Raw genomic sequence first — 26366 nt, 5'->3', positions numbered from 1 at the left:
AAGAAAAACTCAGGCTTGCTTTGCGTTGCTGGGGAACTTTCTAATCTGTGAGTGAACATCAGTATTTGGAAGAATCAGAAAAGAATAAGCTTTGGCGAATGGGGCAGGAAGGAATCTTAGAAATCATCTGTACAGCCTTTTTTTTTTTTAAATTAAGGTATGTACAGTTTTTTGTTTTTGTTTTTTAATTTATTTATTTATGGCTGTGTTAGGTCTTCGTTTCTGTGCGAGGGCTTTCTCTAGTTGTGGCAAGCGGGGGGCCACTCTTCATCGCGGTGCGCGGGCCTCTCACTATCACGGCCTCTCTTGTTGTGGAGCACAGGCTCCAGACGCGCAGGCTCAGTAGTTGTGGCTCACGGGCCCAGTTGCTCCGTGGCATGTGGGATCTTTCCAGACCAGGGCTCGAACCCGTGTCCCCTGCATTGGCAGGCAGATTCTCAACCACTACGCCACCAGGGAAGCCCTGTACAGCCATTTATTTTCAATTTCCCTGCCTTTAAAAAGTGATTGTCCTCCCCCCTCCCCCAGCTCCTTGGAACATCTGATTCATTCTGGGTCCCGTGCCCTCTGAAAATCTACAGTAGAAGACAAATAAATATCTGAGAGTACACTCTAGGCAGGTCCCAGTAACCTGAATAATTTCTGAAATATCCAGAAAATCCTGGTGGGAGAGTCTCATTAGTTAGCTTAGTAAGTGCTTGACCTACAAAACAAAAATGCCATGAGGAAGGGAGAGTGCCGGCCGCCGCCCACCCTTGTTCAGGATGGCTCTCTGCACAGTTGGGGGTCGTGAAGAAGGGCTGGGGAAGCCAGCTTACACAAGGAGCCTCTGCCTTGGGAGTTAGAGGCAGGGAAGTTGCTGTCACAGCCCGAGCACTTCGTATGCTGCACAGTTTACATCTTCTCAGCTCTTTACTGTACATTACTTCATCTCCCCGAAGCCCTGCATCTAAACCATAAACAAGCACACAGAACACGCAGTTCCAACAACCTGGACCCCCCTCTTGGTTCCTTCTTTGAGCACTGTCCTCCACACCCATCTTTCTTTTTGTTTTACACTTGTTTCAGTTAAAACCATCCTACTCTATCGAAAAAGACCAATTGTCTGTGATTCATGCAGTGCCCCAAAGCTGGGACGATGGAGCACGTCTGTAGGTTCCCACCCTGCTTGGGAAACTAAATGTCAAGGAAGGAACCCATGCAGGGCAGGCCCTCTACCAGGACAGTGGAGACTTCCTTTTTGTTCTGCCCTGATTAAAGGGCCCTTTCTGCCTTGTGTCTGAAAGGTGTTGAACCATCTATCCAGTGATCTGCTATCTGCTATCACATCAAGTCAGTTCAAGAGAAGTAATTCATTTATTCATTCATTCATGCAAAAAATGACAGGTACTTAGAGGAGTCAGAATCACTGAGACAGACAGTGGAATGGTAGTTGTCAGGGGGAGGGGGAATGGGGAGTTAGTGTTTAATGGGTACAGAGTTTCAGTTTTATAAGATGAAAAGAGTTATGGAGATGGATGGTGGTGATGGTTGCACAACATTATGAGTGTATTTAATACCTTTGAACTGTAGACTTAAAAATGGTTAAGATGGTAAATTTTATGTTATGGGTATTTTACCACAATAAAAAAAATTGAGGAAAAAAATTACAGAATGTCAGGCCTAACTGAACTAAGGAAAAAGAGTGTTTATGTGTTGGGATGTGGGGAGACTAGAGATGGAGGTGAGATAATGAAGGAGTATGTGAAAGCTTTGCCACCTAAGTCTTGAAACTAGATCTCTATCTGTTTAAGGATTAAGGCAAAACTCCTCAGTATGACACACAAAGGCCCTCTGTGACCTGGCCTCTGATTCCTAATGTAGCCTCACTTCTCTCCTTTCTGGCTTTCAGTCTCGCCCCAAACTGCCCTGGCTCAATGTCTTTCCTCCGCCTTCCTTCCTCCCCTTCCTCACCTAGCTGACTGCTCCTCACCCTCTCTGAGTTAGTTCCAGTCATACCTCCCCCAGGAAGCCTTCTCTGCCATCCCTGTGGGGTATCCTTTCCCCATGCTCTCCAGCTCCCCGGGGGCTCCTTAATGGCGTGGTCAGTGGCTTTGAGGTCAGGCTCCCCAGCGCTCGGTACAGGGAACACTCAATATTTGTGGACTGAGTCGTGGCGGTGATAAACACAGGGACCCAGCCCCGAAGAGCTGAAGTTACAGAAAAAGGGAAAATGTGAAACCTCGCAACAGGTTCCCTCCTTGCTGCCCAGGGACCACCTGGGGGGATGACTACTTAAGAAGCACCAATTCTTCCTGGGTGGATTTTATGAGATTCCCGGCCTCTGAGGGGCACTGGAAAGACAAATGAGGTGACATTTATGAAGTGTCACCTCCGATGCAACATGCTATGTGAGGGCCAATAATTAACTTGTGAGGCTGTAGCTTGCAAGAGGCATCTGGACACTGTGTCAGGCTGCCCTCACTGCCTCTGCTTACAAAGCCAGCCATTCTGCCTTGATCTACAGCGTTTGCGCTGTGTACAAAGCCATAGCAAGGGGGTAAATTTCCTAGAGGAAAGTCTGCTGTGGAAATTGTGTCCCATCATGAGAAGTACAGGGCCGAAGGCACTGGCAGGATGACATTCGATAGGGGATGCTGGGGCACACAGAGGCAGCTTGGGGCCACGAGGAACTCTCTAAGAAAAAGATATGCAGAGGAATAATGGGGTGGGAGGTATTAACTGTTCAATTTATTTATTTTGAAAGCGTCTGATAGGAAATAGAAGGATTATACTAAGAATGGCCTTAGTTCCAATGAAGAGACATCAGATGCAAGTTCTCAGCTTGGGGGGAGTTTCTGTTCTCTAGTGTTTATCATTTTGCATAGTTCAAACACAATTACCAGAACCTGAAGGGCAGATGCTGATAAGGGAAGATCTGTAGCTATTTGGGCTTATTCTGTTCAGAGTAAACTTAAATACACACTGATGCACACAGACACAGATGTACAAAACTGTGACACACAAACCCCCAAATTCATGTGAGTCATCAGAACAGTATTCATAAAATACTTTCTCTTGTCACAGCAGGCTCACATTCATTATCTCCTTTGGTCCTGACACCAACACTCTGAGGTGGGCCAGCACAGGATTATTTCCCCTGCTCTACAAATGGGAAGTAGAGGCCCCTGGAGTGAGGAGGCTTGTGTAAGGTCCCTGGCTGAGTTGTCAGATTCTGTTATTGGGTGATTTTCAACACATGACTGAAGACAGAAAACAACAGAGTTGGGGAAACCATTGCTAGTTTGCCTTCTTCCCCACTGCTTTTCACCCTTGCAAAGTGTGTGTGTGTGTGTGTGTGTGTATGTGTGTGTGTGTGTGTAGAATATCTGTTACAAGCCAGCAACTGGGGCACAGATTCTCTATCTTACATACTTATGAAATGAGTAGTTCAATGAGGCACATCAAGGTGATAGACTACTGGTTAGTGTTTCAGAGAGTTTATCATTCACATGGAGCAGATCGTTTAGAGCTAACAACTCTGGAGGTGTGGAAAGGAAAGCTTAGACCTCATGGGTGATAAACAAATGTTAGAAAAATACCCTTCACTTCTTGAAAAAAATCAATTCCAGATCTTCATTCCATTATGATTGCACTGGCTCTGGCAATGCACATTAGCTGCTGGCCTTTGTGGAGCTAATAGCTCTGGAGCAATTCCCATCCAGGAGGAACCTGAGCCGCATCTGTGCCACTGCATAGCCTTGTCACCCTGTATCCATATTTACCCCTCAGAGTGCATCAGTGATAGTCATGACCTTGGAGTGTTCCAAGATAACTGCAGGGCCTCCATCAGCCTGACCAATGCATCCTAGAGATTCTTGTCTATCAAGCATGGACCTTGCCTCTCAGCTCTCTCTCTTTTTTCTATCAAGAAAGTATAAATTTGAAGGAAGAGATATTTGACTGAAAGAAATTCAGGATATCTCAGGAGAAGCTGCTAGCATATCCAATTTAATATTGCCCTCAATGACTAAAGCTACTTCAAGCTCCAGAGAGTTAACTTTCCCAAGTAAATTCTAAGTGTGTGTGTGTGTGTGTGTGTGTGTGAGTGTGAGTGTGTGTGCGTGTGTGTGTGTGTTTTGGGGACGATGAGCAAGGAGGAAGAAAGAAGACAAATTAGAATGCTCTAAATATCAATCTCACCAATACTCCTTTTATTTCAGAAGCTTCTTTACTGGATCGGCAGTGGTGAATTAAGTAAAATAACTTCTCGGCTAATCACCTCCCATCTCTCACATCAGACATTGGTGTTGTTCAAAAGAGAAACCAAGGGACCTACCTAGATGATTCTGCTTTATAGAGCCTTCTGATATCCCTAAATGGAGGAATAGGGCCAAAAGGGCAAGACAATCACTTGAAAAACTAAGCAAGAATGTTAGTGTTGAAAGAGGCCATCTGGAACATCTAAGACAAATGCCTCGTGTAACAGAAGAGGGGATGGCGCTTCTACACTCATACAGCGAGACCACAGGAGCTCTCTGGCTGCCTCTGGCTCTGGGGTGAGTGGTTTCCACCACCCCTGCTGCCTCTTTCAAAGGGAAAGTGTGGGTTCCATGAAAGGTGCTCAGGATTTGAAAGGCTAGCGGCACAGAGGTGGAGAGAAGGGAGGGGTTCCTAATTTGAGTGTGAATTTAGGAAGGTTACTTCGCTTGCACAGGACACTTTTTACCACTATAGTTATTTTGTAGGTAAAACAATAGCTCTCTCTTATTGAAAGCTTACCATGTGGTAGGTCTGTGCCAGGGATTTTATATTTATTATCTCAAAGCCAGTCTCTGAAGTAGTCATTATCATCTCCATTTCATGTCACACACCCACGAAGTAGCAAACTGGGATTCAAATCTAGTTGCTACCAGTATGCCATAGTGTGATGAGATCTGGGTCTGTAACTGCCATCAGTGGGCATTGATGGTCCAGCTGGGTCAGATTTAGATCATCCACATGTGATGCTAAGTCTGTGCTGTCAAATTTATGACAAATGGTAGAATGGACATCTGTTGTTGGCTGACTAGCATCTTTGTCCCCTCGTTCCAGGTAATGATATCCCCAACTTCCTTTCAGGAACTGTCCCTACCCCATTCTTAGCTATGCAAGAATTGAGAGTGACTCCACGCTCAGCTCCAGGGATGGGCCCCTGGTTAGCAAAGCCATACCCTGGCCACAGTGATTGGTTCAGGAGGGGCACATGACCCAGTTAGGCCAATCAAGTGTTAGGAAACACTTGCTGGGGCCTTCTGAGAAAGAAGCTTTTATGCTCTTCTGAGAATGCTGCCTGGTGAGATGTTCTCTCTTCCTATTACCTTGACCGGGGACAAACTCTAGGAGCTACTTGACTAAGGACAAGCTCCAGGAGCCACTGGCAGCCATCTAGCGACCCTGGGGACAGCCAGCCTTAGGATGGAGCAGACATTATGCACAGTACGGAGGAGTGATGGAAAGTAACTGGGTCCTTAGTGATACTGAGCCACTGGATTAAGCCTTGTCTGATGCCAGAGCCAATCTCTGGATTTTCACTTAGTTGAGATAATAAATTCTCTTTATTTTTTTTTTTATTTTTAAAAATTCTCTTTATTTTTAAAGTCATTTGGAGTTGGATTTTCTGTTATTGAATATTAAACATTTTAAACTGATACAAAGGGGTGGGCCAAACCGTGTATCCACAGTCCATGCTGGATGCTTAAGCCAGCAAATGCTCTGATCACTCTTTGCATTGGTTACTCTCATTCTGCAGTCAGTAGTGAGGTTTTCACTCATTCCTTTTCATTAAAATCATTAGCAATCGTCCCTCTTTAGAGTGCAAAATTAGGCTGAGAGGATGAAGAAAAAATGAAAATGTCTTCAGCAAGTCATAAACTACTTCCCACACCTACTTAAAGTTTAAGGACTACCTTAATACTCCATGCTTAATTGTTAATTGAGGGTTTAAAAATCAAAAATGCCAACTTTGCCTTCGATGAGATGGAAAATTATGCTGCTGTAGAAGGTAACATAATGTAAAACAGCCAACATTACCAAGGCACACAAATGCTTTTGGTATGTAAAATTGCTTTGTAAAATATTTGCTCCATCTGCTGAAAGCGGCAAAGACAATTTTCCCTTGATAGCTAACGGCCCATCTTGGCTGTGTGGCAAGTGATTCGCTGCGGTGGCGGCTCTCATTAAACAGAATGGTGAAAATGCGGTATATAATTCCATACTTATGTAGCATTATCCACTCGCTGCTTCTCGAGAAGTCTGTCCCTCATTATCCAGGCCTCCACCTTGCACCAACATGCAGGCCTAGCAGTGGATTTGACTCGAGAAGCGTTTTGTCCAACTGAGGCACATATGTTGCGCCTCCATTCCAAAGCTCAGCACAACTGCTTCGCCCCGACCAGAAACGCTAGAGAGGTTCATTCCCTTTCAGCTTTCCAGCTCTTCAACTGCTGTTTCTTTTTTCCCCTCTCCACAGGGGGCCATGATTTTCTTTCTAGGCTCACCCTGTCGCGCTGCATGCTGGGGGTTTCAATAGATAAAGATTAAGCATTTCTTGAAATTCTTACTTGAACTTTGCACATACACGAAAGCAGGAAAAATTTTTCCCGTGGGCCAGAGCGGCCACCATAAAAGCCCGACAGGCACTGCCCTTGGTTCATGGTGTATGTGGTCGTCTGTGATCGCTCTCTTTAAAGGAGTTGTTTACACTGTACTCTGAATTACTTCAACATCTGCTAAAGGAACAGTTAAAAATAAATAATCCAGGGTGGTTTAAAAAAAGAAGAATATGTTCATGTTTTGGGAATAAAAAGTAGTTACAGCAGCAAGTGGTAGATTTTTTTAAAGAGATTTTTAATGTTGGACAATGGGTTTAAAGGCAATTATATTAAATATGAGTGACATCAAGTAAAAACATATGACTGTTTTAGAGATTACACAATATTTTAAAGCAGAAACCACGCAGTTTAAAAATCAACCGTAAATGGTAGTGGCCATAATTATTATTATTGACAATAGGTTTCTTTCTTTCCAGTTAGAGAAATATCGCTGGTTGAGAAAACTGCATATGCTGAAAAAGCTCTTTAGTTGAAAATTAAAAACAAAAGAAAACACATGTGCCCTTTGGACTTGATTTTTCATTCAAGTAGTGGGGAGCGGGGTGAATTTGTCGACTGAAATGGGAGACTATCAGGAGGATTTATATTTTAATTTTATACAAAATAAATGGGCAAGCAGCTGCCTTTCTTAATCGGAGTCTGTACCTTCTTTGATATTTCCACGTGTACTGAGGTATATACTTGAGGTGGATGTGATAGCATTATATATTTAGTATTGTTTTTTCTACAGACCATGCTTATTAAAATACCAGGGTAATAAATCAGTGAATTCCAAAAGTGAGGATTTTTTGTTTGCTCTGGCACAATTACACGAAAGTCTGGGTCTTCTCAAGGGCATCCCTCTCTCACCGAGGGGCTTGGAGGACAGACGACCAGAAGCAAATGGCACAGTGGCCGGCAGAGGAGAGTAAAACCCACTCTGAATCTGTTCCAAATATCCGTGCCTGCTCTGTGGCTTGAAGCAGATATTTCCAAAAGAACTCCAATGGGGACTTCCTGTATGTGAAAACATAACCAATTCTTGTTCCGCTCATCTTTTGCTTTATTCCTTCCTTCCACGCTGTTATCGCGAAAACTGGTAGTTAAATTCAATTGATTCAAAATATTCCGGATCCATATGGCCGCCAACCCTGGAGCTGAGGCGATAGCGCCTCACTGCTGTTCTCAAGCATTTGCCTCTCCCCTAGTCCCCAGATGGTGGGAGTAACATTTAAACCTCCTTTTCTCTGCCTTGTACAATAGACCTTGGCACCATTTCAACTGTTTACTCCGGTAATTAACAGCTCTGATACCACAACAATTACAACTCCTATACTCTCACCACAATAATGCTATGAATTAGTGAGAGCTAATGGCTGGAAGGTAGAGCGTTTCCAGACTGTGAGATCTGTGCATTTTTAGAATAAAATAAAAGGTACAAACAGCATGCTTGCAGTAGACAATGATTACCTAGTAATTAGTTTACACAAAGCTTCCTATTTAATGGCAAAACGCTGTAATTAACGTGTGACAGAAAATCAAAGGGTACTTTGTAAGCATATGAAAAATTAACACTGCAGGCCCATAGCTTTATGTACTGATTAGAAGCATATTAAATCAATAGGACACACAAACCAACAGCTTGTATAGCTGATTATTATAGGTCCTCAGAAGGGGGACCCAGCTTTCATTTAACTTGGGGAGGCAATTTTCCTTCTCCTGTCATCTTCCTCAGGCACAGAGAAGCACCTCACACCCAACCCTGGCAGCTTCATGAAAACAGCCATTGAACTGGAAGAAAACATTCTAAGTCATTTTCAGAGATAAGGAAAAATATGTAAATGACTAAGACTTTCCAATGATTGCGGTGACGTGCTGCTACACTAATTAGAAAAGACACCAACTGGAACCAGAAAATGAAGCAACCGGGTCTCAATCTTGTGGTCAGAAAAATCTCTACTTTATCAGGTCAATGCCTCTTTAAACGACATGTAGGAAGTTTAAATAACTGGAATTATTTTCTGTTTTCAAATTATAAGAAAGCAGGCTGCTGTCAAGGTTTATTCTTTTAAAGGCATTATCTGGGTAAATCATTGGGTAGGCAAAACTTGGTCAACATTCTGTATCCGCAACAGCCACAATCCTACGTAATGATAATTGATGCATAGAACGATGTTCTGGAAGCCTACAAGATGCTACAGGACCTTCTGAATCACCATAAAAAGATTAAATTGTATGTACTTGTTCAATATTACCTATAATTTAATTGTAATGCAATTTTATGGTAATATTAATAACAAGTAGCATTTCTTGAAGTCTTATGTGCTAAGTACATTGGTAGCCAATCCACAAAGGTTATCTCAATTAATTCTCACTACCTCCCCAGGAGACAGGTACTAATATTATTTCTCTTTACAGTTGAAGCGATAGAGACCTGGAGAGCTGAAGTGATTTGCCCATGGTTCCCCCCGAGTAACCTCCATGTGCCTAGGCTGTGGAACCCACGAAGCCAGGCCACCTCCTACTTATCCTGAATGTTCAATTATTCATACTAGCCTATTCCAAACCTTATTTTGCTTCAAAGGAAGTTTACAAGTCAATCTGGAACAGGAGACTAAAAACAAACAAACAAAATATGTGGTTGCTTATCCAAAAAACAGGGTTTTAAAAACTCACTATATTTTTAATGCTATGTCTGATTGTGAAGATAGGCTACTTACTCTAAGCTCTGTGAGAATTTACAGGTTCACTAAAATGATCTTGTTAGTGTACTAAGTTGAGAAAGGCATTGAAAATTTGTCACCCCCATGAACGATCAAAGGGTGATATCTAAAACTCACTCTCCTCACCCATGCACATAAGTAGGTACGTGAGGCAGTTAGGTTGCAAAGCCGAATCCTACAGACCCCCCAACAGGGCCTCTTCTCTGAAACTATGAGGTGTGTGTACTGATGGCCCTCTTACATCTCAGCCTGCTGGCAGCAGGACAGCAGCTCTCCTGTCAGACAGGAAAGGGAAGAAATTTGAGAGCAATAGCTGTGGGACGTTTGTGTTTCCCACAAGTCTCTGTAGAAAGCAGACAATCTGCCACAAGGGCAGCAGGCCACAATGGCAGGGACCTGAGGGAGAACACTACTCTAAGGCTTTCAAACAACAGCTCTTTTCTAGATGGATTCAGCTCTGTGGCAAGGGCCCGGGGCCTGGAGGAGTGGATGTGTGTTCCAAACTAGGTGCGGATCATTTACTAGCTATGTGAACTTGGGCAAGTCATTGCACTTCCCAAGCATCAATTTCTCCATCTGTAAACAGAGTGACAATACCTTCTGTATCAAAGTGGTGTGGAAGTAAATGAGTAAAAACTTCCATTTTTTTCTGAGATTGAATGAGTTAATTCACATAAAGTGCTGAAATGCCAGGACTCCCATGGATACCAAAATCCAAGAATCCTCAAGTCCCATGTATAAAATGGCATTGCACAGTTGCCCTCCATATCTGCGGGTTCCACATCAACCAACCATGGATCAAATATGCAATGGTACAATTCTATTATTATTATTACTAAGAAATATGGGGAAATGTCAAGACCTTATAGTGTATTCATGGGTCTACGAAATGCTAAATCTCATGTCTAGGCCAGTATTCTGGCAACTACTCTTCTAAAGCAGTGTCACCAGGCCTCACTACCGCCAAGCCAATCATCTAGGAGTGAGGGAGGGAAATTTTACCCTTTAAAAAAGAAAGAAAGAAAAAGGCACAAGAAGGACTAGTACCACAACAAATGTCTACCTGGGTCTCCCTACACTGTCTTAGGTGAGAGTATCCAGGAAGGTTTTTCCCCTACAGCTGTGTCTTTGCGTAAGCCTTTATTCCTACTAAATGAAATCCCCCCAACTGGGGAGTGGGGACTTTGGAGCATGCACACGTGTGTAGATTCATTGAACCTTAACAAGCATTGAGTACTTAAGTGAGTGAGTTTACTGGAACCTGTTGGCGGAAGTAGGTTTTGTTAGCTGGTAGGATGAAGAGAGTAAGGTTGGTACCAAGCCACCATGAAAAAAATGAGAGTTGTGCTGTTTTCATTGTGGCCATCATGTAACATTCTGCTTTTGCTAAAATCACCTACATGTCAACACTGATTTTTTAAATGTGACTTCAGTGTTTTAGCATTTGTTGATTCCATGACTTTGTTTCAAGTCTCAACTGCAACCAAATAACTCTCGTTCTCAATTAGATAGGTAGAAAAAAAGATGATCTTTATATTAGATCCTTGAGTCTACACTGAATCATGCCTACATCTAAAACCAATATTTGCATAAGATGCAAGAGCCTCTCAAAACAGTTCAAACTCCCATAAACAGCACTGTTTTTAATCTGTTGCCTACAACATACCAAAGAGAAAAATCATGGTATCATGTCATAAACTGCTATGCAAATGATGCTATTTGTAAGTATTAACATAGTTTAGTGCTTACAGTCATATTCTCATTTCTAATAATTCTCCCAGAATGGAGTCTTTCTCTGGACTGTTAGCCTGCAGGATAGTCTTTCATCAAGAAGCTGAAATTTTTAATAACCTGCCAGCGTATGTTTTGTATGTGCCAGGCTAGGCTTGATGACACAACATCTTCATTATCAAAAGAAACAGGTCTACAAACTGTAATAGGACATTAAAACATGCCTGTGCTCATAAAGTCATGTTTTGATGTCTAAATGTGCACCATTATGATGGTCTTCTGGAACAAAGGATAATTCTAATCCTAAATTTTCAATAGTTACACTCAGTGGAGATTGTGTTTCACTTCTACTCTGAATGTGATTTCACTTTGAAGGCAAAAGAATGTCAAAAGTCTCCTACAAAAAAAAAAAAAAAAAGCTCTTCAGAACTACTTTATTTTTTATTTTTATTTTTGGCTTCTAACCACACCCTGGCCAAACACAGGTCTCAGAGTGTAAAAAGATTTCATAATCATGATTTTTCCCTTGTTAAGTTAAAAAAAAAGATTTAGACAGATTATTAATTATTCAAAAGTGTCACATTTGACAACATTAACAATAATGCCAAATGTATTTGGTGACCATTTAAAACGGTATTGTTTAAAATAATTGAAATTAAATAATATAGATTCAGGTTTCTAAATGCAATTCAGCCAAATGCTAATATTTTAAATATTTTTAAAACTTAAAGTCAAACATTTCAAATTTATCATAGTCTAGTGTCAGGAGAATTTTATGAAAATTGGTTTGAAATATTGAGACCAGCAAGTACTTTGTACACTAACATTTCAGTCTTTTAGATTAAAAAAGTCATACTTTTCATGGTTTAATCTCAACAGTTTTGCTTAAACATTTTTTTATATAAGATGAAACAAAATCTAGTCCAAGGAGAACACAAGAGAAACCTCTATGGGCCTCAAAATTAAATACATTTTCCCTGTTTTATTTTTTTCTAGAAGAGTAATTCACTTTGGTATCCTTTAAATAATACGTAAAAAGCTGGCCATGACAGGTACTGCATTTAGTCCATTCACTGACGGAGGGGGAAGAAAAGCCCAGAATAGATCATGAGGAGAACAGTAACATTTATCAAAGGGAACTCTCTCTTCTGACTATTCTCTAGATTTATTCATTATTTCACTTTCACAAGAATAATGGGGTTCTGTCTTGTGTGCCCCTCCCTTTCTATCACTTGTGTCTTGATTCATATACTCGTATAGTGGGATGCTCAAAGCAGATGCAAATCACTGCAGAGCCCACTACTACAGACATCGGTGGGGAAGGAATCAGTTAAGGGAATTTGCGTCTGAATTTTCCTCATCAGTTATGCTTTCACCAGTAGCTCAGCCAAAACACAGATTGGGATTAAGAGAAGCCAGGCAAGTTGAGGTCTCTGGATGCAAAATGTCGCAACTTTTAGAATGGTGGGGATAATTCATATATGAGGCCATATAAAATTAATTATTAAGCAAGTTTGAAACAGACTAAGAAGTTGTACAATTCATCCTTCTATCAATATGTGTGGAAAAATCTATACACGTCACTCATATGCTAAGAGTTTTTACCTATTCAGTTCTTGCCGGGAGATTTTCTTGCTGGAATGTATTATTTTCTCAACATCTCACAGGCACCAGCAGTTACATAAATTTCCTTGAATTGTCTTCAAAAACATATGACTGCTGACAGAATGCTATTATACATTAGCTTCCAGGTGACAAGCATTCACTAATAGAATTTCTCTCTCATAATAAAATACAACTAGCTTAATAACAACACTTGTTAGAAGCATATGATCAAGACCCACTTACAGCAAATGATTAGATTTGTAATGTTATTTGAATATGGTAAAAAGATTACTTCCTAATTATCATAATCAATTTGAGGACTTTTAGGGCTCCAAGAAGGAACATTTAAAATAACCTAATCAACCTCATTCACTTTGTATATAAGAACTAAGGCCAAAGAAAGCAAAAAACTTGCCTAAGGTCTCACTGCTGGTAGGTAACGTAGCTGAGTCTAGAAGAAAGTGCCTTATCTTCTAGCTGAGCCTTTTGCTTTATCTCCTATCTGTTCACAGACACTTCGGGTTTAAGTCACCATCGAACACTCACTTGTGCCCATTTCTTGCTCCAGTCTTCACGGCTGTATCTGTGACTCTCCTTTAGGACCCACTTGTAGCACTTTAGGTGGGAAGGAATGTCACAAAATGCAGTCCCATTTCCTCCAAACTCATAGTCCATTTTAAAGAGCCAGCGTTGGATTTCCAGGTGATCAATGACCAGCTGACTCACCTGTTCTATGATCTGTGGGGCCAAAAACACAGCAACATTTAGTTTCCTGGATTCCTTCTTATCATGTTAACTTAGTTGTGGTACTTCTCATGTGTCTTTATTTCAAACAGTCTGTTCATTCGGTTTTCTTCTAGTTATTAAGACAGATTAGAAGAAGTTTTACGTGATACGTGTATGTGTGTATATATACATGTATATGGTGTGAAGCAACCACTCACCAGTGGGACTAAAGACATGTTTAAAAGTATAATCTTATTTATGAGAAATTATGAAATTATCATTTGCTGGCTTTTAAAGGCAAAAGGAAAAAACCTGTGAATATCTGTAATTGAATCTTGATACTGTTTTCTTCCTTTTTCAGAGAATTATGTGTTTACTTATTCTTCAATTTTTTTAATGGTTTCAAGATTGTAAAAAGTTATAGTTTTGAAAACTTTAACTGTTTGGAGCTTTGCTGAGCTTTTAAATGTTCTAGTCTATAAAGCATTTAATTTTCTCCTCATTAGTGTACGTGAAATACATTCATTTGGCCGGTCAGTTGACAAAGTGTATTATGTGTATTGTAGGTACAAGACTGATAAAGGAGATGAAACACTCATGAAAGCAACTTTCTTGGAATACACACCTATCCTACATCTTATTTGAAACTATTCCCTCAAGAACTGGGCTCAGTCACATGAATGTTTCAGGGATAGAAGTTTAAGCTCTAATATCACAGTAATAATAATGATGATAATATCTAACATCATTGAACTCTCAGTAGGATCTAGGCCTTTGGCTAAGCTCTTTACATGAGTTTTCTTCTCTTTCTCTCTCTCTCTCTTTTTTTTTTTTTTGGCCACACCACGTGTCTTTTAGGATGTGGGATCTTAGTTCCCTGATCAGGGATTGAACCCGGACTCTTGGCAGTGAGAGCATGGAGTCCTAACCAGTGGACCGCCAGGGAATTCCTGAGTTTTTTCACATAAAACTCATAAAAACCTATGAGGTAGGCATCATTATTAATTCCGCTTTATGTATAAATAACTGAGACTCAGCTAATTTAAATAACTTGCCCATGATCACACAGCACTGAGTGGCAGAGCAGAGACTCCACCTAGGCTGCTCTGAGTCCAATACCTAAGCCCATTTCTTCTCCACTGTGCTGCCCATCTCAACCTGCAGAGAGGTGGAGGAGAAGGGTGAGGTGGAGAAGGAAGTGAAGAGCAAGAGAAGCAACTTTCCAAACGGTCAACAAGCCATTTGAGATAAGTTTGAATCAGACAAAAGTCTGTAGCAAGATTACTTAATTATAAGTAATACTGCTCTAGTAGAGCCTTGGTGAAAAATAACTCATTAGATCACAAAATGATTTTTTTGTTTGGTCTTCTCATCCGACTTTCCAGTCTATACTTCACAGAAAAAACAATACTAAGCGTTCTCTCTCCTGAGCCTACCCCATGTTGTTCTTGGCCATGGTCTGTGCTTAAGGAGGCCTCTGCAGCACTATTCTCTTCACCTTTGATAAGTTTTTGTTCACCAAATGGATTTTTTTAAAACTAAAGAGTGTGAAAGAACTCGAGGTTATAGTTCTGTTGAAATCTGGAGCTGGAAGATTAAAATTATTTTGATTAAAGGCACAGTCTGTTCTCTTGAGTTGTGTCTTTCCAGCAAATCTTCCTGGGAATGTTACACTATGCAGCAGTATAGAAGTGATACCAAAACAGGCATACTTGGGATCCCTGGAAGCTCCATGCAACCATGGGGTATTCAATTAGGGTGAAAATGAAATTGTCTTAGCTCCCTAATTATCAAGTAGTGTCTGTGGATAATTTGGGTGTTTAAATGACACGTACTCTGGTCTACACACCATATGGCTATGAGCATAGCCTAGGAAGGTTTTTTAAATGTGCCTTCCAAGGTTACATCCCTTCTTCCTCTAATGTTGTGTTGAGAAGATAGATTCTATTTGTTGTATTATGGTCATACATTGCAGAAGTAACAATGGTCTTTGGACTGTTAATATCCAATAAAATTCTTTTGCCAATGTAAGGAAAGTTGTTCTGGCACAGCCTTTTTCATTGTATGTTTGGATGTATTGTATATTTGGAAGTTTCAACTACTAACAGAATTATTATCTGTTTCTTCTAAATCCTATTATTTGTTGCTTCTGAGAATCCTATAAATGGGTGCCTATTGATGAATCCCGTACAGTAATGAAAAGGATCAATAGTATTGTAAAGACTGCACCACTGGAAAGAATTATGTGCTATCTTTAAGTGAAAATTGAACAGTGCTTTAAAATAGCATCACCATTTTTGATTATTTAACCAAAGCTGTCAATATTTCATATGGAACACATGCCAGAAAGAGAACTTGCATGGTTACTTTATGGAACAAAACAGGAAATGCTCACTGTGCTCAAGTTGGATTTTTTAAATAAATAAATAAATTACTTAATCATAAACCAATGACTTTATGCTATTGCCAAACATTTATCATTTTCTATTTGAATCTCTCTGTTCAAAAGATGTAATATATTTTTTAATTGCCATACATTTTATACTGGTGTAGGGCAGAAGTAGAAAAATGTCTACTGCTAAAATCCAACTGATAGCCAGGAATATTTATTAACCTAAATTAAGATAATCACAGCTTTCTTTCACCAGCTTTAAGTTTATGATGCACATCGGTAAAAAGTCAGTGTTATTGATTCATTACCATCTGCAAATTCAAAACGCTGACATGTTCAGATAGGCACTATGTGGAAAAATCTCAGTGGAGTACTTCAATTCTTGTTGACCTTAGACATACATTTTCCAAACAGATAGCATGGACCTCAGTTATAACTTAGTTTATTGTGATACAATTTGCACATGCCATAGGTGAAATGACACCCTTCAAATCCAATTTGTCTATGAGGAGAGGTTTTTATCCTACTTCTGAATATCAGTATTAGGGGGAGGCTTTACTGCATTAAATGTTCCTGCATCTTTAACCACAATTAACATATAAAGTTCTAAAATATTTCATAGCAAAGACTGCCTGAGTTCTCATCAATGGGGACAAAAGCAAGACTCACTCAGTATAAATATTGCACATACAGTTTAAGGCTTTGAAGATTGTTTAATATACATGTATGAAATTGTATCATTTAAAAATGCATTTCACTTGTATTAAGTCTGTCAGCCTAGTATTCTACAGGGAAGCAGAGTTAAGCAATCCACTGTGTTACCTTCAAATTCCAGTGGCGGTTAATGACAATGCAAGGGACATGCCAGGTTAGGAGGAGCCCCTCTCTTTTAATCCTATTAAGATTGCCTGTGCCTTTTCTAGACACTGCCATCTTTAAGAGGAACTTCCTTCATGAGCCCATGTATTGCCCAAGAACACTCTATCTAGCAAGACTGAAACACTTTTGGGGCAATTTAATAAGCTAAATTTTCAAATTAGTCTCTGAAAAGTATGATTTGTTGAAAAGCTTGATTTTGGGGCTCAGCGGCTATGAGGTGCAGAGCATCAGGATCAGGCAACTGAGAGAAGAAGCGTGATCCCTAAATATTGTCCCTTACAAACATCCTCATTGTGTACAGTTCTTTAGTTTCCCTAGAAGTGGGTGCCCAGAATCACTTGTGATTGGCTCAGAGTAATGGTTAAGAGATGTATTGAAACAGAGGTTAGGAAATGTTAACAGCCCTTTGTCTTTTATTTTCTTTATTGTGAAAAAAAATAGCAGTTAAATGGGAGAACACCTGCCAGAGCTAACTCAAAGTGGCTAATTTCTAGTTCTCTAGTGGCTACTTTTGTAGTGACTAATATTATATAACAGTTCTCCAAATAGTTAGGGCCCTAACTATCTGCTGGAAGAATGCATAGCCATAGACTCGGACCAAGGCAAAACCCAGAAGAAGATAGTTTTCCTCCTAGAGCCATTTTATTTCCCCTTTCTGGGATTTTCCCCCCTCCTTCCTATATGGCCACTTCCTGAGGAGCTAGGATTTTTTTTTTTTTTTACAGAGCCACAGATATCTGCAGCCCTCTGCCACGTGCCCTTTGCAACATGACTCGGCAGAAAGGGCTCACTCCCTGGAGCTTTCCAATCCTGCTCCTTTTAGCCAGAATTGACTTTCACATTTCTTAGGGTCCTGCTAACTAATATGATGATGAACTAATCCATGTTAAGGCAATAAATATTGATAGCAGATTAATATATGAATAGGGCCTTCAGTTCCTTAATCCAAATGAATAAATACTTTGGGAATTACAACAATTTCTGTAAGGCCCCTAGGAAGCCACTTTGAAACATGAAGGCCTAAAGTAGATCCCATCAACTCAACAAGTATTCCACAATATTCTTCATTGGGTAGGGCTGACACCAGAAGACCTAAAATTCCCACAAGGTCAAGAGAATGTGAAATATTTAAACAGAGCCTCACCTGTCCACCCTGCATACCTGCTGGTGACTATAGACGTCATATATTCCAGGAGGGACTGGCACATTGGCGCTTTCAAACACCCGTTTACTTCCAGACTTGGTACTATAGAAATGAGCTAGTTCAGGCTCTGGGCCCAGGATGGGTATGTCTAACATATCCGCCACAGCTAAATCATCTCTGTGGAGGAGACCGCTGACAATGTAGGCTTCTTTTCCTTGGATGAGATTTTTTATTCTTTTGATTGCCTTGGGACTGTACATCAAGTGAGTGGCCAGGCACATATGCTGCTTCTGGGGGGAGATCATATTATTCTTGTTAAAAGGTATTCTTTTTCTGGTCCACACACCTAATTTACAATGTTACGCACAATAAATGCATTATTAATAACAGGCTGGGTTATGAACTATCCCGTTGTTTAGCAGTTTAAATTGATAAAAGCTGTTGGGGTGAGGTTCCATAATCGCTCACATCTTTAGTGTGTTGGAAATAGGCTCACTGGGAATAGAACTAATTACTATGCATCTGTATTTATTTGATCCACGTGGAATTATCCTTCTGTCAGAAGGAAAAGAGGCTGGTGGCCTTTAGATGATAGTGATTCATCTCTGCAGCACTTCTGGCATGGTTTAACACTAAAGCGTCTGGAAAATCAATACAAAAAAATGAAGAAAAAAACCCCATAGTATTCCTCACTGTGCAGGACTCCTATTCTGGCAACCCTTTAAATGATTCAGTAGGAAAAAGGCACTTGACTTGATACTCTCTTCCCAAAGTTCTACCACAAATTCCATTTCAGAGACTATGTATTGTTATGATGATTATCATGGTTCTTAGCCAACACTCCAGAAAGGATTCACGAATGGAAAATATTTGAGAATTTCAGCAAGACTCAAATTTCTTTTCCAATGGAAAACTTTTTATTTTTGACTACTTAGACGCAGCTCAGCAATACATGCGACTGTCTCATTCAATTAAATAAATAATTCCAGCATGTCTAGTAAGGGGCAAAGGATGGAGCCAGATGGTCAACACACACCAAAACTAATACAAGCATGTCTCTGTGCTCAAGGAGTAGGGACACAGATGAGTACCATTAATGCATAACTAATACAAGGCAGAGAAGGGCCATAAAGAGCTACAGAGGGCCTTGGAGGCAGGGAGGAGGGAGGCAGAGGCCACATGCTAGTGGGGAAAGCTGAAAAGGCAAATTACTCATTCTTCTTGGGCCTCAGTTTCCTCATCTGTAAAATGCGTATAGTAGTAGTACCCATCTCATAAGGATGCTATGAGTATTAAATGAGATAATGCATGTAAAGCACTTATAATAGCATCTTGGATATAAGCACTTAATGAATGTGAGCTTGTATTATTGTTATGAAAGAGGTCGGGGTTGAGGTAAGTTTTGAAGGATGGGTAGGATTTTAGCAGGTGAGGATGGCCATAGCCTAGGCTGGAATATGGGAATCCAAGATTGTGCTCATTTCCTCTAGAGAAGAGGGCATTATGGCACATGAGAAAGTGCCGGGGCTTAGGAGTCAAATGGTTCTGTCTTTGAATCCAGCTCTGCCTGTTATAAACAACCTGAACTTGGGCAAATGACTTAGACTCCTTGAGACTAAGTTTCTCCATCTTCTGACAGGGAATAAAAATACCCATTTGATGGGTTCCTCTAAGGATAAAATAAGATCATAAATGTTTAACACCTATTATAATGCATGGCATTGAGTGGATATTCGATCAATGGTAGTAATTATCAATATTATTATGGAGAAAACTTTTTAAAAATAAAGTCATTAAAATGTCATGCAAATAATATAATGCAAGACGTGAGAGTCTTAATGGAGCTCAAGGGATTTTGTAGACTAGTACCTTCTCTCCTGGTTCTAGTCAAAATTATCTACTCAACATGGCATTGAAGTGTGGAGAAATTCCGAGCCACTATTTTGGGGAGTCTCTGCTGCACCAGTTTGCAGACTGTTGGAGGGTATGACTGCTGAGTATAAGAGAAGGCAACTGAGGAGAGCCCCTGGATTTTAGTCCTGTCTGAATTTGTAACTTGCAAGCTGATTTAGAAAACTCTATCTTTCTGAGCCTTGGTTCCCCACATTCAAATGAGGGGTTGAACTAGAAATCTCTAGGGTCCTTCCAGCTGTGATACAACGTTCCCTTTAAAACCAAAGCTCTTCTGGACATACTGTTTAATGAGTACAGAGCTTCTGCTTGGGATGTTGAAAAAGTTTTGAAAATGGATGATATGATGATTGCACAACAACGTGAATGTACTTAATTTTATTGAACTCTACACTTAAAATGATTTAAATGGTAAATTTTATGTTATGTATATTCTGCCTCCCCCCAACCAAAAGACAAAATAAAAACCTCCTCTGAGAAGAGGATTTTATGATTTACCCTGTTGAACCCTTCCTTCAGAGCAAGTGTTATATTCTAAGCTCTTTAGGTCTATGCAGTATGCCTTTTCTACATAATTTAAATCCATTTTCAAAAACCTGCTTCTGAGAATGCAGCTCTAGGAAATCCGGTGTTCCATTAGACAATGGCTGGTGACAGCAACTCGTCAGTTTGTGTTTCCCATCTAATTGATCACTGTTTATCCTCCTTGTTTATTTCACTCCTTTCCTTTCCCTACAAATTATTCCAATGAGGAAATGTGCAAAAATGATGTGTCTTGTAGAACTGGTGACTTGAGTCACAAAGTATGTGGTAGGCTTTTCAGGGTACCTAGAAGAATGTTTCAAAGGGGGCAGTCCTCTCATGTTAAGTACTCTTTCATTTGATCCATACAACACTGTACCAATTAACAGTCCCTGTTTTGGAGACGAGGAAACTGAGACTCAGGTGATTTGCCCATAGTCACACAGCTGGTAAATAGCAGAGGCAGGATTCAAATTCAGTATTAGCACAGTTCTCATGCCATAGCTGCCATGATTTCTCCCATTTTGCAGATTGAGTAGTGAGGTCTGGTAGTTTTATGAAGTGTGATGAGGGGTTGGTAGATGCAGCAATAGAACCTAACGTTAAAGTTGCACATTTCCGGCCAGAATGGATTTCTGTCTGCTCTAGGGTTGTTTATCTCTCTTGGCAAGTATTCTGCCCAACTCTATTATGTCATCTCTGGGCATGCCTTATTCTTCAGGCAAGATGGTACCACAGTATTGTGTTCAACGTGTGTTTAATAAAGATTTGAATGTAAGTGATGGCAGAGGACACATTACTGACCGCAGGTCTTGTGTGACCATTTAGAGAAAATCAGTATCATCAGATCCAGGCTGTGGATTAACACAGATGACAAAAATCTAAAATGTTCCTAATTCCATAACATTATAGCTACATTTAATTTATCACCACTAATTTTTTTTTCACCTGAGACAAAAGGTAGTTGCTTAGGATGTCTTCATAAACATTAAAATTTTCAAAAATAGACATGATGACTTTATAACAGCATTTTCACCATTACAAATTCAAACATTGTAGAGTAACTTGGAGAGATGTACAAACAGATTTTTGGCACACTTTTAAAAAATCTCCTCAAAGCCATGCATTTGAATGAAAGTCAGCACTGATGCAATCTCTCAAACCCATTAAAAAGAAATAAAGCCATAACTAAACACGAGCAGGAAATGATTTGAAAGTAAGAGTTTAATTTTTGTATTTTAGAGAGGTGATTGCCTATGAGTGATTAATTACTCAAATAATTTAAACTTAAACTATGAGAAGTATTAAGTACTTAAAAATATTTCCTAATTGTTTCTATTCACAGAGATGCAAACCTACACTATGAATGTAACCCGGTGCATCTGTTAGTACCAACTGCCTATCTCCTCTTAGAAGGTGAAGAGTGGACAATGAGGATTCATTTCTCAGGTAATAGGACTGCAGAGCTGGAAAGGACTTTGAAATGATCTAATCCATCACCTCATTTTACAGATGAATAACAGAGGACCAGAGAGGTAAAGGGGCTTGCCCAAGGTCACAAGGTCATCAGGAGCAAGGCTGTCGTTCCAAATCAGGATAGGGTTCTGGGGTCAGACAGATTTGGGTTCATACTCTGGCCCCACTAGTAACTTGGGATTAGAAGATGAGTGTTGGTTTCCTTAGCCAAAGAAGGAAATTGATAATTTCCGTCTTGCTGCTGTGTTCTAAGTATCAAATGAGAAAATGTATGCTAAGCATTTGATAAATGTTGGCTGTTTACTCACTTTCCTTTTCCCAAATCTAGTGCCCCTTCCCCATTCCATGCCTCTTCAATGTATATTGGCATTTCAGATATGCAGAAACTGCTTATTAGCAGCTACCAGGCATTGGCTCCAGTTTCTGGCTGGAGAAAATCAGGAAATTAACCACACACTAATGATAGTTCCTTGCTTCCCAATATCCACAGTAACTCTGACACTGAGGCCAGGGAATAGCTAGGAAGCACCAAAGCAAGCCTTGCATTGGTGGAGGATATTGGGGAGTTTCTAAGATTATAAGTAAGTGGTGATGATTTGTCTCCTTTCTTTCTTTTTTAAGATTTAATTAATTAATTAATTTATGGCTATGTTGGGTCTTCGTTGCTGCGCGCGATCCTTCTCTAGTTGCATCTAGCGGGGGCTACTCTTCGTTGTGGTGCGCGGGCTTCTCATTGTGATGGCTTCTCTTGTTGCGGAGCATGGGCTCTAGGCGCGCGGGCTTCAGTAGTAGTGGCACGTGGGCTTCAGTAGTTGTGGCTCTCAGGCTCTAGAGTGCAGGCTCAGTAGTTGTGGCGCACGGGCTTAGTTGCTCCATGGCATGTGGATCTTCCTGGACCAGGGCTCGAACCCATGTCCCCTGCATTGGCAGGTGGATTCTTAACCACTGTGACACTAGGGAAGCCCTGTCTCCTGTCTTTTCTTTTGCTTGTCCTGATCCGGCACTTGTTTCCTCTTCCATAGCCAAGTGGTGCCAGTGAAACAGAACTAGGCGGAGAGATTTTATGGGAACATCGAGGTACCTAGTTATGAAAAAATAAAATCTTCATTTTGGTAGAAGAGAGCAAAATTCACTGAGTGTACCAGCAAAGTAGAAATGCTATAGCATCCCTCCCCAGCCCTGGCAGGATTTTTTTTCCTTTGGTCAAATCATGGTGCATCTGAAGTGTTAATGGGTAGTAACTCAACACATAGATACTTCCTACATGAACCATGCAATCAGTTTCTTTGACAATAGATAGAGTTGACTTTGGTGCATCCCACTTATGAATGAAGAGAGCTATCTTCACCAGCAAAGTCAAACCTTTAGATTATATTAAAAAGTCTCCTCAAAAGTGCATAGTCCATTAGGTTATTTATTTATTTATTTATTTATTTATTTATTTATTTTTGGCTGCTTCGGGTCTTCATCGTTGCATGCAGGCTTTCTCTAGCTGCATCAAGCAGGGGCTACTCTTCGTTGCGGTGCGCGGGCTTCTCATTGTGGTGGCTTCTCTTGTTGTGGAGCACGGGCTCTAGCCACATGGGCTTCAGTAGTTGTGGCACATGGGCTCAGTAGTTGTGGCTTGCGGGCTCTAGAGTGCAGGCTCAGTAGTTGTGATGCACAGGCTTACTTGCTCCGCGGCATGTGGGATCTTCCCAGACCAGGGATTGAACCCGTGTCCTCTGCATTGGCAGGTGGATTCTTAACCACTGCACCACCAGGGAAGTCCTCCATTAGGTATTAAAATGTTGATTGTTTACCATGGAAAGTTTAAATTCTTGTTAAAATATAGAGAAATTCATTTCAAGCCATCTCTTGCACTACCTTTTTCTAGAACGTGCCCCATGGTTCTATGAATTTCCCAGAAGTTCTTCTCTAGGGATGAGATTCAACTCAGAATTCATTCCATTCATTAAAAATCAGTTCTGAAAAGTTAAAAAAAAATCTGAACCTTGTTCATTATGAACCATGTGATATGGTAAATAAGACCAAATTCCCCTGAGGGAAAAAAACCCCATGGAATAACAAGGAATACCAGTGTGGAAATCAGAAAACAGGGGCCCTGGTCTAGATTCTGTCCCTAACTAGCTTTGTGACCACAGGCAGGCCCAGCCTTTCTCTGCCTCGGTGTTCTCCACACAAAATTAAGAAAAAGCAACCGTAGATGTTATAAATTCACCTACTTGATGGTACAACCCAATAACTACAATTAGGCTTCAGCTACAGAGAAACTGGGCAGCAGTAGCTCAGCTAAGTCTGCAAGTTAAACTGGGATATTTATTTCCTATCGTCCGATCTGTAGTCTAATCAGTAAAGCTGTTAAACTTGCAATAATATTTCACTGATGTGTACCAGAGCGTTGCAAGTTATAAAATTTCCAATTTAATTTTACTGCATCCCTGAAGCCGTAGTAATTAGAAGACAAACTCACAGTGAAGATGTTTATAGCTTCAGGGGTGATAATTTTGAACCTGTCCTGCAGGTCACTTCTGTCCTCAAGTTTCCCTGATTTGACAGCTGCCTGTAGACTCAGGATTTTATTGTAATACAGCAGCAACTCATCATTCATTCGATGGGAGCAGATGTAGATGACGCTCACGTTGGCATCTAAAAATAACAGGCACAATGTTAATTACTGGTATAAAGGTAAAAGACATTACGAACTCTGGCATTAGGTTGATGTTGCACAGTTTAAAATAAAAAGCGTATCCAAAAGCCACATTCAAGTTAATTTAGATTGGTTTTGTACAGATCTTAGCAATTTAAGTGGCTTTTTTGTACTTTAGCATTTCTCTAAAGAAAAGATAAATAACACCACCACCAAAAAAATGGACACAATGATTCCTTCAGAAGGAGGGCTGTGAGGTACCCTGGAAGTGTACTTTCAAATAATACGTAGGGATTTAGCCCCAGAACTCCTATTAATATCAATGGGATTTGCATACTGATTTAAAAATTTATCCCATTAACTTTAGTAAATTATAAAACAGAACTGTTAACTTTCGAAAGCTGATGAAATTGCAATTTCTTATGCTGCCTGGACTTGGCAAGGCCAATTCAGGGAATGTTCTGTCCAAATAAATGGTCTGATTATGACCATAGCAATGATTATTTCAGGGAAGCAACCTTTTCCTTTCTCCATTCCCAAAGAGGAGTATATTTCTTAAATAGGACATCTAGTGATTCTTGGTTGAAAGGAAACACTATCTTAATTTAACTGTTCTCCTTCTTAAGATGTGCTTCTTATTATGTGCATAGAAAGAAATCCTAATTAAATATCCCATCCGAATGGAATAGTGAGAAGAGATTACCCACTCCAGGCTGCAAAATATTCTGGGGAGTAGGTACAGGAAATCAGCAGCCAGTGGAGTCACCCATTCATTTGTAAAATAACTGACTGATCAGTAGGGACAAAGCACTTGGCTAGACATGAAAGGAGATACCAGAATCAAAGCAACTGAGAAGCTGCCTGTGAGGAACAACCATTTCACATGTATAAGCAGCTGTAAAACATGGTGGAGGGTGGTGGACACAAGACACATGCAGACCAGGTGCCCAGGGAAGGCTGGAGGAGGGAGCACTGTAAAATGTTTCCTTGGTCAAGTAGGGCTGAGAAGAGATTCTAAGACTCCTCTGTTCAGTTTGGTAGAGTATACAGAGCCTAGGCTGATTAAATGCTTGCTCAGCTGTCTAGGAGCCTGGGCATATTATTTAACCTTTCTAAGCATTGCTTTCTTCATCTGTAAAATGGGGAATAAAGTCACCTGGGGCACAGAGTTTTGGAGAGTATGAAATGAAAGAATATATATAAAGCACCTGGTGCAGTATCTGGCACATAGTAGGTGCTCAGCAGACAGTACAGATGCACCAATCTGCTCCACAGCCCACCCTGACTAGGCCAGCTAACAGTGGTTCCACACCCCGCCCTCCACACTTGTGCTCCTTTTAACTAGTGCCTCAAGATTTTACACGATGAAGTAGTGTCCCCTGCTGTTCCATCCTGTTGTTCCAAATCTTTCAATCTTGTCTGTTCAAACTCTTTAAAGGCAAGGTGTATACTTTTCATATAATCCCCCATGCCCTGGTACAATGTCGAGTATGCAGGAGCCACTCAATAAATACTTGTGAGCTGACCAAAGGGATCTGGGAGAATGGAGAGGTTCGGGAACTGGAAAGTCTTACACAATTAGTGAGATCCACGGCATGCAGGAGAAATCTGTTCTGGAGAAGAGCATCTTGTGGCTAGAAGCAATGTCTTCTGAACTGGCCCAGAGCTGGGCCCAGAGTAGGTGCTCCATAAATGTAAATATTTAAGTGGCTCCTATTTAATGTTGAAACCACATTGTCACATGAACCTCAAAATAAATTAACTGAGCAGACGGTAGTTAAATAACTTGTATCCAACTGCTGAATGATCAAATTAGTTGTCCGAAATCTTGTGTTTTCAAGAAGAGACTAGTGTCTTACTAAACTAGTGGTCTTTAAAACCAAACTAGTATTTTTTTTTAAGTATAAAAAATGGACACAAAAAGCAAACAACAAAAATAACTTAATAAAGTCTCCATAGCAGAAGAAAACTATATTTTTCTTGGGAAGAAATTTCT

General features: G+C 40.4%; 1 protein-coding gene across 1 annotated transcript in view; it reads right to left on the bottom strand.

Annotated features, from left to right (window-relative positions):
- IQCH (IQ motif containing H) overlaps nucleotides 1-26366 on the bottom strand; it is a 221912-nt gene that overhangs the window by 69545 nt on the left and 126001 nt on the right. Inside the window, 3 exon segments of the mRNA XM_082449136.1 lie at nucleotides 13217-13408; nucleotides 17829-18101; nucleotides 24194-24369. Coding sequence (XP_082305262.1) covers nucleotides 13217-13408; nucleotides 17829-18101; nucleotides 24194-24369 — 641 coding nt within the window.

This window comes from Balaenoptera physalus (genome assembly GCF_965194825.1).
Source record: "Balaenoptera physalus genome assembly, chromosome: 2".
In the NCBI taxonomy this organism is placed as follows: domain Eukaryota; kingdom Metazoa; phylum Chordata; class Mammalia; order Artiodactyla; family Balaenopteridae; genus Balaenoptera; species Balaenoptera physalus.
This window is presented reverse-complemented; position numbering and strand designations above follow the sequence as displayed.